The 13,213-nt window shown below is 52.9% G+C and overlaps 1 protein-coding gene across 50 annotated transcripts in view; it reads right to left on the reverse strand.

Moving 5' to 3' along the window:
• Nucleotides 1–13,213, reverse strand: part of CASZ1 (castor zinc finger 1) — a 282,930-nt gene that overhangs the window by 40,546 nt on the left and 229,171 nt on the right. For all 50 annotated transcript variants that reach the window (XR_015278800.1, XR_015278811.1, XR_015278812.1 and 47 more), the window contains one exon: nucleotides 5,136–5,702. Coding sequence is in view for 8 of the 50 variants with exons in the window: in XM_086860866.1 (XP_086716992.1) it covers nucleotides 5,136–5,702 (567 nt within the window). In the remaining 42 variants the exon portion in view is untranslated. The remainder of the gene's footprint in view (nucleotides 1–5,135; nucleotides 5,703–13,213) is intronic.

Genomic DNA, 13,213 nt, shown 5'->3' on the forward strand with positions numbered 1-13,213 from the left:
GAGCCTGTCAATGAGCACAGCTGAAGTTCAATAGCCATCAGCTCCCACAAATCAGTTTTCACAGGACTCTATGGAGGAAAAGACTGCCTGTGACGGGCACTAAATGGGCAAGACCATGAAGGTCACATTCCTGCTCCAGGATTGCCCAGAATAGCTGTTTTACTGCAGCAGAAGTGCTGCTACACTGGTTCCCTGTGTACGTGGTTCTGGGGGAAGGCGTGAAGAACACGCTTGGAGCCTCCAAGGCAAAGGACAAAGCCACACCTGCTGGGACCTGGTTTAGCCCCAAATGACCTTCCAGTTCCAGACACTTAAGCCCAGCATTCTGCGTGGGATTTGGGATGCCTGACTCCAGAATAAACACCCTGTTAGTCACAGAATGGGTGGCAATGCCCCTCCAGTGTCAGGCTCAGGGTACAGCACAGCCTCATGGTTAAATGCAGAACCATTCCTCACTGGGTCCAGAAACAAGACTTGCCTACAGGACAACTTTAACACACAGCATATGAAAAGATTTTATTCTGCCTTAAAGCAGCTCTCCTCTTCATCTCTTTTTTTTTCTTTTCTCCACTTCCACTTCAGTGTAACCCTGTGACCCAACAAAGGAGACCAAACCCAAGAAATCCCTACTGATCTATCAATTTCCTGTTTCTGTTAAATCTGCTTTCCCTGTTCTGCTTTTCCTTTCTTTTTAGACCTGTAAAACAGTCCCCAGCTTCCCTCATAATGCCCTGACTTCCGAGCACTGCACAGAAAAACTTTATCCAGCCTGTGTCAACCTGAAAGGGGAAAAAGAATACCACACTGAGGATCTGATATGAAATTAAACTAATAAATGTGATTTTTGCTAGCATTAGCCACTGCCCTGAAAGTCAATGTGTCCCATCTTTGCTACCATGTGGCTGTACCTCAACTGGTGTAAACAGTTAGATGCAAAATCCAAGCCTATAGGAAAGGGGGGGGGGGGGGGTGGTTCAGAACTTCTTTTGAGCTTTGTGAAGTCTGAGTTCAACTTGCACTGTCATGGATTTAACTCCCCAAATCCACCTTGAATTCTGCTTTTCTTTTGCTCAGATTTGGTTCCAGATGATCACAACACCTTCCTTGATCAACAGATTTGATTTGCTGGTGTTGCTCAGTCTTTCCTCACCCACATTTGAGATGAAGCTCTGGCCCGTTCCCACTGCTCACTGCCAGGAAATGCAGCTCCACTCATCCACCATGAGCCCAACAAATCTCCTGAAGTTAAGACAACCTGCATTCAATTGCTCGGGCACCTAACATGAAGGACAGAGTCTCCTCCAGTGGAGGCACCTTACAGAAGGGAGCTGGCTCACCAGGAAGATCGTATGAGACCCCAGCATCTCACTCCATAAAGACTTTCAGACAACGGTGAAGAGGTAATTGATACTATCTAACTGACAGAAAACCCTCCTCATATCCACCAATTTACAAAAACCAAGCAGGACAACAGCTGGGAAACACTCCCTGCAAGGAATCCTGGAAGCCACAGGAAGCATTATCCCAGGTTTTCCTCCCCCTTCCCTGCAGTGCATTTTCCTATCCTTTCCTGTGTGATAATAAAGGGCTCCCTCTCCCCTTGCCGCTGCTCTCCATTTGTGGGCATTGCCAAAGAGCAGAGATCTGTGTGTCTCAGAGCAGCTATCATATCACAAAGGATCCGAAGCTAGCAAAAAAGGCGCTAAAAATAGCCTGCAGCAGCACACTATATATGGAAGGAAAAGCAAAACAGCCCAAATGGAGTGCAAGGTCTGGGTACTGGGGGATGGGACATCCCAGCCAGGGATCTGTCCTTTATGCTGCTTGGGGGGGAAAATATGTAGACTTGGGGGATATAGAATGATGAGCAAGAAACTGGCACTTCACATGTATACTCTCCTAAGTGGAGTCTCCCCAGGAAATTAGAAAGAGAAAACTCTCCTGCTTGAAAACAGGGCCAATGAATATTCCAAGAGACAGCCAAGAAGCTAAGAAAAGAAAGGCAGATCCGAAAGCTTGTACAGGGGGAAGCTCCTACTGACTGCTTTAGCCCACTGTGTAACAGAGAAAGTGAAGAACATGTGTAGGAAAATCTGCCTGGGTATGTGTGCGTCAGTGAACGATTGTGGAAAGGGATCTGTGTCAGAGTCTGCACTGAGAAATCTCAGTGCTATATATAAATGTGCACAGAGAAGCACAGCCTGGTCAGTGGGCAAGAGAGGGTGCCTGAATGAATGAAGAAATGTATCTGCACGTCCTGATCAGCTTCTGACACCCATCTCCACAGACACCAGCTTTGTGACTCCTGAATGTGCTTCCCAGGTGGACCGGGAAGGAGGCACACAGGGCAAGACTGAGCACCGAGTCCTTAGTCCTGTTTTTCCGAGGGGAGGCTCAAAAAGAAACTCCATCTTATTTCAAAGCATGAGGCTTGAGCAGCATTGTCCGAGTCTCTGTGAGCTTCTGCCTGATCCACAACAAGCCTTCCTGTCAGCCTGGAAGGACACAAATGTGGCCAGGGTTTGGCAACAGACCACAAAAGGTACTGGTGGAAGACATGGACACTAACTGAACCCCCAGAAAGTGGATAATGTGTGTACACACCAGGACCCTGGGAAGCAGGAACCCTTCTCATCCCCATATAATTAGGATCACTTTTCCCACTAATCAAGAAAGCCTGTTAGTGTAGGATTTGGTTTTCTGTGTGGCTCCTGCTTTTCACAGAAGTTTCCAGCCGATGCAAGTATGGGCTCAGTTTTAAACACCGCTCAGCACTGTCACCTCGTACCCTCTGTTCTCACAGGGAGCAACTGGTGCTCAGAATCTTCAAATCAAGGTTTCTGTGATGACTCCCCCAGAGCCACTTTGACTGGGAGGGCAGAGCTGTATTCCTCTCTTTTCATCAGACTCCTGCAACCCCCAAACTTCTGACAAAAAAATCCCTCCTTTTTGACAGAGGGACTCCCAAATCTCGCTGGAATAAATTTAGCTCACACCCAGTAATATCAAGTCTTGAGAGGACTTGGTGATGAGCAGCTGAAAATTCATTTCCTGAACACTGACAGAAAAAGAAAAGGAAAATAACTTTGTCCTTTCCAAAGCAAGGGGTGTTTCTCGTGCTTTCAGGGAAATGTTGCAAATGACATTTATAACAAGGTTCTTGAAGCAGACGCTCGAGACGTGGCAACACGTCTGTTTGCAAGTCAAATCCCACGTGGTTCTATATCTAAACTGGACCCCTCCTGTGCCATTACCTGCCTTAGATATAAATGAAGCTTAAGTCCCCCCCCTTCCTGAACAGTTACCCATTTCTGCATAATCCTTTGACAATACAGCCCTGCAAAGGTATTTTACTCAAATCTCTTCCCCCAGTGAGAAACCGCAGCTTCTTTTCATATTCCTTAGTTTGGTAACATTTTTTCAAAATTTAAGTTCCCCTCTTTTTAGTTTTCATAGCAAATAAAAGCTGCAAATGGTGGGGTGGGGTGGAGTGGTGTGAATTAAAACAAACTAAACCAGAGTCCAGGCACAATCACCTTGTGTCTGGGAACGACAAGGGCTTTCCTATCAAAGGAAACTGAAGGTCACACTTTCCCTCATTGATCTTGCAATGTTTGTTAATTACTCTGTCACTGATGTGGCGAAGGATAATTAAACAGCTCTGTTTATATCTTATATGCATAATTATGTGCGCTGCCACTGAACTCGTGAAGACTAGAGAATGTGCCTCTCCAGAAGGGGAACGGACAGACGGAGATGAGTTTCAGCTGCATTATTAACAGGAGGAGGAAAACATGCGCACACACAAAAGGAGGAAAGTTTGATGGATTCACAAAGTGCTGAGATCAGGGGAGGGGTGCGTGCAGGTGGAGCAGATTAGGGGAAGATCTTTCAATTACAGATCCAGCCCAGCTGAGTGACAAATGGGGAGGGAGCTGCTCTGCCCTAATGGAGAGAGTTCAATTCACCCAAAGCTTTTATCAAGGCTTAGCACTCATACACCTCCCCAAATCAATCTGGGGGAAACCTGGCTATCAGAAAGGGAGCAAGAAAATCATCTGAGGCTTTCCCAAATGTCTCTTGTTGAACTCAGCTCTTGAATGACCCACCAAAATAAAGCAGAAGCAATCTGAAAATAGGAAATACACAGCTGGAGGAAGAACACATAAGATGGTGGGGGAAACTGAGGTTTGGGAGCGGCATTTTCACCAGCTGGATCCCAAGCTCATGGTGGACAAGGCTCAAGGACTGGGCCCCTCGGGAGGAGAAGCAGCACCACGACACGAGCGTCACCTCAGCCCCTCTGCCCGGGCCAAGGGACCATGAGGCCCCAGGAAGGGATGGTGACGTTCAGTGTTGGGTGGCTCTGTAGGGACTCTCTGGGGACCATCCCAGCCTTGTCCTGGCTCAGTTCGGCCTCCCACAGGCTCCTCCTGGTCCAGTCCGGTTCCTGGAGGAACACCTCAGCAGCCATTCCCTCCAGAACCTGCATCCCAGTGACTACTCCCATCCTGCCCGGCCCCACAGGTGGAGCTGCCATGTCCAGGGACATGCTCAATTCACCTGAGGTCCCACAGGTCGGGGCTTGGCCTCGGCAGCCACGGAACAGGCAGCCATGTCAGAGCTCCTGGCCCTCCCCCAGCTCCTCCTGGGGCTTTCACGGTCAGTAACTACTAATCAAGGTGCCACGTGTGGCCATGAGTGTGCTTAGATAACCCAGCCAGCCCGTGTGCAGACACCCTGCAGAATCCTCCTGGGATTTGTCACAAGACAAATCTCTGCTTCTCTTCGCTTTCGTGGGAATACAAGACCAGGAAACCAGCACCCACCACAGCTACGGCCATCTGAGTGGTGTGAAGGACTCTGGAGGGTGAGATTGGCCCTATCCAGGGATCTGTGGTCTGGGAAGACCTATTCAGCCATGTCCACCTTCACACCACCCTTCTTGGGAAGGGGAGGCTAAGCCAGAGGCAAACTCTGTATGGTCCCAAGAGCAAGATGAAGGGCCTTGGCAAGGGGATCAGGGCTCTCACCTGCCCCCTTGGCTTCCAAGCGCTGCAGGACCTGGCATGGACACAGAAAATCTAACTCTGAAGCTGCCCTGTGTCAGGAAACAGAGGGGACAGAGGGCTTACCTGAGGTGGTTCCTGCACCCAGCTTGGAGCCTGGTTCGCCACTGGAGGACCGGTAGGCATCGTCCTTTGCTGGCCCATCTGAATCCCTGTCATCCAAGAAGTTCCCATCCTGTGAGCCCCTCAGAGCGTCTGCCTCGTCCCCGTTATCTTCCTCATCGCTGCAGCCCTTGGGCTGCACCATGTAAACCCCTTCAGGGGGCACCTCTGTGCTCTCGGTGCCTTTACATTCCTTGCCCTCTGCTCGCCCCAGCAAGGGCTCCTCGTTGTACTCCCCGTTCACCCATTTCTCGATCACCTCCCTCCTTTTGTCCTCCTCGATCTTCTGCACGCGGCTGAGTCCATCTGAAAACTCTGTCCCCAGCTCTTTGGTCCCAGGCTGGGACAGGTCCTTGTTGCTGCTCTCCTGCTGTGGCCCCTTGTCCGCACGTGCCTGCTCAGCTCCCCCGTGGTCGAAGACGACTTGGCGGCTCAGCTTGGCACAGATGGCATTTAGCTTCAGGCCGCCTTTGCGCTTGGCAGCCATCGCGGGTTTTCCTGAGGCTGCGTCAGTGCATATAGTTCTTTCAGCTGGGAAGAGAGAGGAGAAAGAAGCAAGGAAGGGCATTAGTGGGATCAGACAACTTGAACCCAAACAGCAAAAGGATGGTGCCAACCCAACGGGCTTTTAGGCACGGCCAGTCTCATCCTTGGAAAGGTGGAGCTACTACGTGCTTCCTAAGCTCTGAGTGGAAGCCCAGCCAGAAGAGCTTATGAGAAGCATCCTCTGAACCTGCTGGGACCAAAATATGCCACTGGCCCCAAGAAAGGCACTTATTTGTGCTGGGACAGAACTGGGCTTGAAAGGCCCCAAACATCTCAGGCAGGTGAGCACGGCACCGGCCTTTGTTCGTGGCTGAGGCAGGACACGGGTTTGTTAAAAGCCCAGACTGCCCTCTCCTTCAGACTGCAGCACCACCTGCTTTAGGTCCCCAGCTCTATCCCAGATGTAGTGGGTGCCAAAACCACACCAGCCAGCGACTGCACCCAAACATCTCTAGCAAGGACAACAGCTTCCCAAGCCTAACCCTTTGGGACAGCGAGGAATACACCTAAAAGAGCTTGTGCATAGTCTAAGAGAAGAGAACCAGTATGCATCTAAAAGAGCCAGTACGGAGGGCCCTGGCAAAGTGTGTGTATTGGAGCACCAGAACAAGACTGGTGTGTCCCAGTGGTATGGAGAAAATCGCTGTGGGCTGGTACTGGCTGATCAGGCCCCTCTGCCTGCTTGCTCGCGCACACAGGAAATTCTGCTCTCATACTTCCCAGCACAATCAGCTAATTAGTGTGAGTTTGTTATTTTAATGTAGTTTATTCATATGTGACAGCTAGTAAAGGAGGGGTGAGAGAAGGTAGGGGGAGAGAGGAAGAAGGTAAGGTCTTAACTTCAAGGTCACAGAGAATCTTGCACTAAATGGTCTCTATCAGAGTCACTTGCATAATTATTGCACCAACAACTAACAAGGTTCAATCCCAAATAAAAGCAAAATAATTATTCTAAAGCAGCTGCACTGTCTCATTTCTCTCTTTATTTCTGATACCTCTGAGAGATGCCCAGACTAAGCAGGGTTAAAGGACGGAAGGCTGCAGTGGGCACACAGCCTGGCTCTTCCCCCAGAGCAGAGCTGAGGCAGACCCTGCCCTGCATTCCAGGGCTCAGGAAGAGCACTCAGTAAAACACTTGCTGGTCACACATGCCACAGGAGTTACTGTGGGGATATTGCTGGAGGTGGAGGTCCCTCCAAAATGGGCTCTTGTATTTTACATTGTGCTGAAAGAGGGACCAGTCACGTGTAGACCGAACAGAACATGTCTCCAGACCTCGAACAACGAGAACGGGTTCCTCCACTGCACCGGAGTCCCTCGTGGCACACACCTCCCTGTCACCAGCACAGAGGTGCTGCTCCACAGAAGCACAGTGAGATTAATCAGACCCCCTACAATGCACCCAGAAGCCACCGTGACAGCCCCTAATCCCATAACATGACAGCCCAATACAAACAGACTGAAACTTTAGACCTGCTGTCCAACAGCCAGAGAGTGGCTGCTTAGCGTAAACTCCTGACAGCTTCAGACATGCTTCCCTGTCAAGGACTGCAAGAAAAATAACCCCCCGACAAATATATCAGCCCCCTGCACAAAGGGAGGCAAAATGTCCTCCTCCACTTTCCAAACGCGCCCCCCGGCACAACACCTACGTGCAATCATGCTTTCACAAAGGGCAAGCACACGATGCTCCCAAACACGTACCTCCCCATCTAGAAATTACAGCTGTTCAAAGAGCTGTGTGTATGCGCTGGCACACTCTGTAAACACAGTCCTACACGTACAGGTTAAGAAGTCCCATCTCCCCAAAATACATTCCTGTGCCTTCCCCCACGCATTCCTTTTTCACACATTCCCCAACACAAGCCTGCAGCCCTCGCACACACAGATGGGCACAGGCAGATGCCCACAAAGCTGCAGGTCTCTGTTTGCCGGTGCCTTCCCTTCCAATCGCATTCCCACAATTTAGGGCACAAAGTGAAGGCCGATCCTGTGCCCAGCTGGTACCACAGAGGGAGTCTCAGGAGGCTGCTGTGAGCTCCAAGTGGAGCCTGGCCAGGAGGGCCACTTAGGGTTCATGCCTGTGGGCTCAGGCCAAGGGCCAGGAGAGCCCTGCTGGCTGCAGGTGGCTGGGACAGAGCCTCCATGCGGTGCCTGCCTGGGACCAGGGCACTGGGTCAGCACGGAATCACCAGCCTCTCCCCCCAACACTGCCTGGTGATTCCCTGTCCACGTTCTCACCACAGCCAGCCCTACTTAACTGGTGAGGTCAGCATGGCTCACAGCTGGAGATAACTGGGAGGCAGACATTCGGCAGCCTAAATCCTCACTGCCCTACCCCTTTCTGCCAGGAAGGCAGATCCCGTTGTTCTGGTCTGGAGGTGAGCAGCCAAGTGTGTGCACCAGCTGGCAAATGAATATATAAATATTTATTCAAAGGAAAAGAGGAGCAGACGTTCCTGAGGCTGCACTTGCCGCGTATGCAGCAATTCCAGGGAGCCTGCAACTTGTCTTCCATTCCTGCTCTGCCTCCTTCCATCTCACACGCCCTGGCTTTGCCCCTCTACCTCCCCAGCTTCTGCCCACCAGCTCCTGCTCTGCCCCTTGGCATCCTTCCTTTCCCTTCTTGTGTTTGGGATTTTTTTCTCATTGAAATTTTGAAAATCTTTTCCTAAAGTTTAAGCTGAAAATAAAGGAAGTTCTGAAAACATACCACTTCCCTGATCTATAAAACTAACCCTCTCAGATACCTTCCTGGAATGGGATTTGCTCTGAAATATCAAGGCTCTTGCACATCTACATCTCACCTGTTCCAATATAGGTGGAAATCAGAACTTCCAGCTTCTCTTGCAAACCTTGCAACCCCTCTCTCCAGGTCTGGAGACATTATTTTATCTTTCCATTCCCTTACTTCCTTGTCTATGGAATGGGAGGGACATTATCAACATTCCTGTTCCCCTCTTTTAGGCTGTCAAATCCACGAGCAGAAGGGAAACCCTTCTTACAGAGAAATGCTGAACATGAGCCTTGAGTTGGAGGAGACCAGAGCACCTGGATTTCGTTCTCTCGGGCAGAGGGAGAGAAGCTGAGTTGCTGGATGAGGGATCTTTCTATCTGCCCAAGGTCGGGACTGCCAGATCCCCAAAGCCAGGCAGAGGCACCCTCCCCCCAGGTCGAGCTCCCCACCCCAAATCACTGTTTAAAGATTCCAGACTAAGTAAACATCCCCCTTCATTTTCTTCGTCTAAATAGAAATGTTTTGATTTCACATCAATCTAAGGAAGCCATTTATAACCTGAGCCTGTCACACGGACTTTTCATCTCCGCCCGGGACAAACTCTCCCACAAGCTCTATTTACACTGAGCACTTCCTCTGAAAACAATGCCACCGGGAGTTTACTCCTCTTTCCCCCTCTCCACACCCTTCGAGGAGACACAGGCTCTTCCCCCTCTGTACCCATCGCGGTGGCATCTTGATGGCAATCCTCCCTTTGGGGGCCAGGCACAGCTCGCTGCAGCCAGGGCTGCCAGGGAGGCGGACAGAGCTCACCTCGCCATCCTGCTGCCCTGGCAGCCCAGGCTGCTGTCCCTGTCCCTGTCCCCACTGCTGTCCCTGTCCCCAGTGCTGTCCCTGTCCCTGTCCCCACTGCTGTCCCTGTCCCCAGTGCTGTCCCTGTCCCTGTCCCCACTGCTGTCCCTGTCCCTGTCCCCACTGCTGCCCCTGTCCCTGTCCCCACTGCTGTCCCTGTCCCGGTCCCCAGTGCTGTCCCTGTCCCTGTCCCCACTGCTGTCCCTGTCCCCACTGCTGTCCCTGTCCCTGTCCCCACTGCTGTCCCTGTCCCCACTGCTGTCCCTGTCCCTGTCCCCACTGCTGTCCCTGTCCCCGCTGCTGTCCCTGTCCCCACTGCTGTCCCTGTCCCTGTCCCCACTGCTGTCCCTGTCCCCAGTGCTGTCCCTGCCCCTGTCCCCACTGCTGTCCCTGTCCCTGTCCCCACTGCTGTCCCTGTCCCCACTGCTGTCCCTGTCCCTGTCCCCACTGCTGTCCCTGTCCCCAGTGCTGTCCCTGCCCCTGTCCCCAGTGCTGTCCCTGCCCCTGTCCCCACTGCTGTCCCTGTCCCCAGTGCTGTCCCTGCCCCTGTCCCCACTGCTGTCCCTGTCCCCACTGCTGTCCCCGTCCCCGCTGCTGTCCCTGTCCCTGTCCCCACTGCTGTCCCTGCCCCTGTCCCCACTGCTGTCCCTGTCCCCGCTGCTGCCAGCTCCTCCGAGCCGGGCTCTCCCCCTGCCCCAGCACCCATCAACCCCACAGCGGGTGCTGCAAAGCTGCCCACGGCTCAGCCCTGCCTCCCCCGAGGGACAAACGGGCTGTGGGCAACACGCGGTGTGCAAGAACAAAGGGATCCGCAGCCCTGGACAGAATATCCCAGCCAAGGGGCAAACTGCTACAGAGATAAGTCCGGCTCTGCCGGGAGAGGAGGAGAGAGCCCAAGCCCGGCTTTAGCTCGGGGTTAATGCAAACGGAGGCGGGCAGAGGGGAGGAAGGGTCCCAGCTGGAAGAGAAGGGCGGTGGGAGCTGGGAGAAGCAGCTGGCACGGCTGCGGGCAGAGGCAGGGTGGGTGCAGGGCAGACCCCCGCCCCAGGGGCGGCAGCGCCCGTTCTGCCGGGAGAGGGATGCTGGCTGGGGAGGGACAGCCTTGTCACTTCAGAAGGCCGGGTACGTGGAACAGATGGAGCTTTCATATTCCTATTGAAGAGTTTTAAGCCCAGCTGAGCAGCTCCGTTCAGGAGGGAGGTCCCAGTGCCAGCTTTCCAGGAGCTGCAAGCTCTCATTCGATTAATTATTAACGGCATTATTTGGGGCAGGGAGGGGGAAGAAAGGAGGGCTGACATGCATGCACAGTCCTTTTCTTTTTTAACCACTGTGCTGCAAACTTGACTGGAGAGACTCCAGTCTGCCCCAGTAGTCCCAAACAGGGAGGGCAGCACAGCTCGCTGGGGTGGGAGGTGAGGATGCTGCACACTGGAGCCTCTTCACACGTGAGCTGCAGTCCCTAAAACGGAGCTAAACCTTCACAGCAGAAGGCCGCTGGAGCACTGGGAACACGCTTCTCAGGAGCAATGCCCTGGCACTGCCCAGCCACTTGCTGGGAGGAGGCAGGGAAGGCAGCCAAATGCTCAGCCCCTACCAGAAAACATTTTCCCTCCAGCATGAAGACCTGTGTATTATCCCAGGCAGGGCCAGGGCAAAGGCAGAACATCCCAGGCATGGCCCACAATGTCTGAGAGTGGATTTAGTGCACATTCTCCCCTCTTCGGTTTATCAATAAAACATTTTATTGCTTTTAGCCCAGGAAATGACCTTGGATTAGTGGATGTTGTCTGTTCTGGCTGACCTTGGGGAGTTCACAAAGGCTCTTTAACAACCTCCTCTGCCTTGGAAGCATGGATCCTGCCTGTGAGCGTCTGCAAGGAGCTGGGGAAAGCCCTCCGTGCGAGAGTCAGACGTGACAGGCTCCAGCTCAGCACTGGGCAGGCAGGAGAAGGAGAATCAAAGACGTGGGAGGAGAAACGAAGTGAACAGCCCGGGTGTCCTTACCCAAGAGCTGCCAGATTCACTCCCTGCTTTCCCACAGCCATGAGGGCTCTCCCCACACACCCCATCCCTAAACCAGGGAGGAAAGGCTGGGGACTCTGCTCCCCGCAGCCAGCACCTGCCAGAGCACAGTCTGCCTGCAGTCCTCACGGCTTGACTTTCTCCTGCCCGCCACCCTGGCGTTTCCAGACCTGCAAGGGGCTGCTTTTCTCCCATCTGCAGCTCCCAAAGCCTGTTTCAGCCCTGGCCCAAAGGGGCAGAGAGCAGTGCCAGCTCCCTTCAGCAAGCCCATCTGCATCCCTTTGCTCGGCCTGCTCAGCTGCAGAGTTCAGCTGTAATTTCCTGGTGGGGCAGTGCTTAGAAATGGGGACTGGACAGTGAGTGACAGCACACCCCGAGAGCAGGGAGAAGCCACGGGCTCTGGAGATCTGGGTGCCCCACACTGGGGCTGCCAGCCAACTGGGCTGCTCCTGTTTCTCACCTGGCCATGGGGCTGCTCCCGTGCTGCTGCTGGGGTTTCGCTGGGAGAAGAGCTTTAGAACATGGGGAGCCCCTCCTTTACCCAAGCAGAAAACAGCCACAGCATCTCTGAGCGGTGTTTATTTTCTGTGCAGGAGTGTAACTCTGAAGGGAGGGAATGGGACAGGAGAAACCGAGAGGAATTTCCCTCCTCAGGGGAACAGACACTACAAGTGAAGAGTAGTGAGTGCTGAGCTGTAAGTCAGGGCCAGGTCCCTGCATGTCACAGGGCACAAACAACCCACCCCCCTTCGGCCACCCCCTTGCTGCCCTTCCCCATCTACACAAAAGCCTCCCTTTTTGGCCATGTCCTCTCCCAGTGTCCCCTGGTACTGGACACAGAAGGTCCCCATCCTCTCCTGCAAACATCTTAACCCTTCCAGTGCTGCCCACAGAGAGAACCCTCCTGGCACGGCAGACAGGCCGGCAGGAGCCCCTCCCCAGTGCCTGCTCCCAGCCCCCAGGTGCCCATCTCCTCCAGTTGCATCCTCCTGAAGAGCAAGCCCTAAAGTGTTAACGGCGATTGGTGAAATGGCACAGCAGATTGCTACAATAAATAATTTACTGATATTTATAAATATTCAAATCAGCAAGCTTCAGAAATTGAAAGGGGGGACTCAGCTGACGGGGAGGAGGGATGTTTAGGGAGGGGAGGGGGGTCTGACATTAATTCCCAGGCTCTCCAAATTCACTCGAGAACTGTTTCTCATTTCAAACAAATATTAAATCTCTTGGTGTCAAGCCTCCAAAAATAAAGTATCAAAGAGAAAGTCACCACCCCCTTGGTGGCCAATGCCTTGTCTGCCACGACTCTGGGTGCCCTGGGTGGCCTTGTCCTCTCGAACAGCCATTTACTGGGGGAACCATGGTAGCCTGCACTGCCCAGGAGCCTGGGCACGAGCAAGAGCTTGTACACCTCCACCTGCAATGCAGCCCACCGCAGCACCAACCACCACCCAAGACAGGAATTCCCATTACTATTATCTACAAGACCTTGCCTTCATCTTCCAGGATGTTTCCTAAATCCCACCGGGAAGAAAGGGCTGAATGTTGGTGCAATGAAGATGGAATCAGGACTCCCGACTCCCCTTAGGAACACAGCTTTGTGACAGAAAGGGAACAGGAGGTCAGGCCTCCCGACTTGCACTCCTTGCCTCTGCAATGGAATTTGGTTTTGGTGATTCAAGCTGGGGATTAAGAGCCAGAAATGCTGGCTTCCAGCCTGGTTTCTAAACACAGTGTAACTGTCAGTCGCCCCAGTCTTCCGTGCCTTAGTTTCCCCACGCAGGGAAGGGAGAACGAGAACAATTACCCACCAGTGATCCTTACCAGTGCTTTGGGGTCTCTGTATCAGCACTCTCTGTCATTGTGCTGGATGGTTACAGTC

Source organism: Cyanistes caeruleus, chromosome 22 (assembly GCF_971803275.1).
Source record: "Cyanistes caeruleus chromosome 22, bCyaCae1.hap1.1, whole genome shotgun sequence".
Taxonomy (NCBI): domain Eukaryota; kingdom Metazoa; phylum Chordata; class Aves; order Passeriformes; family Paridae; genus Cyanistes; species Cyanistes caeruleus.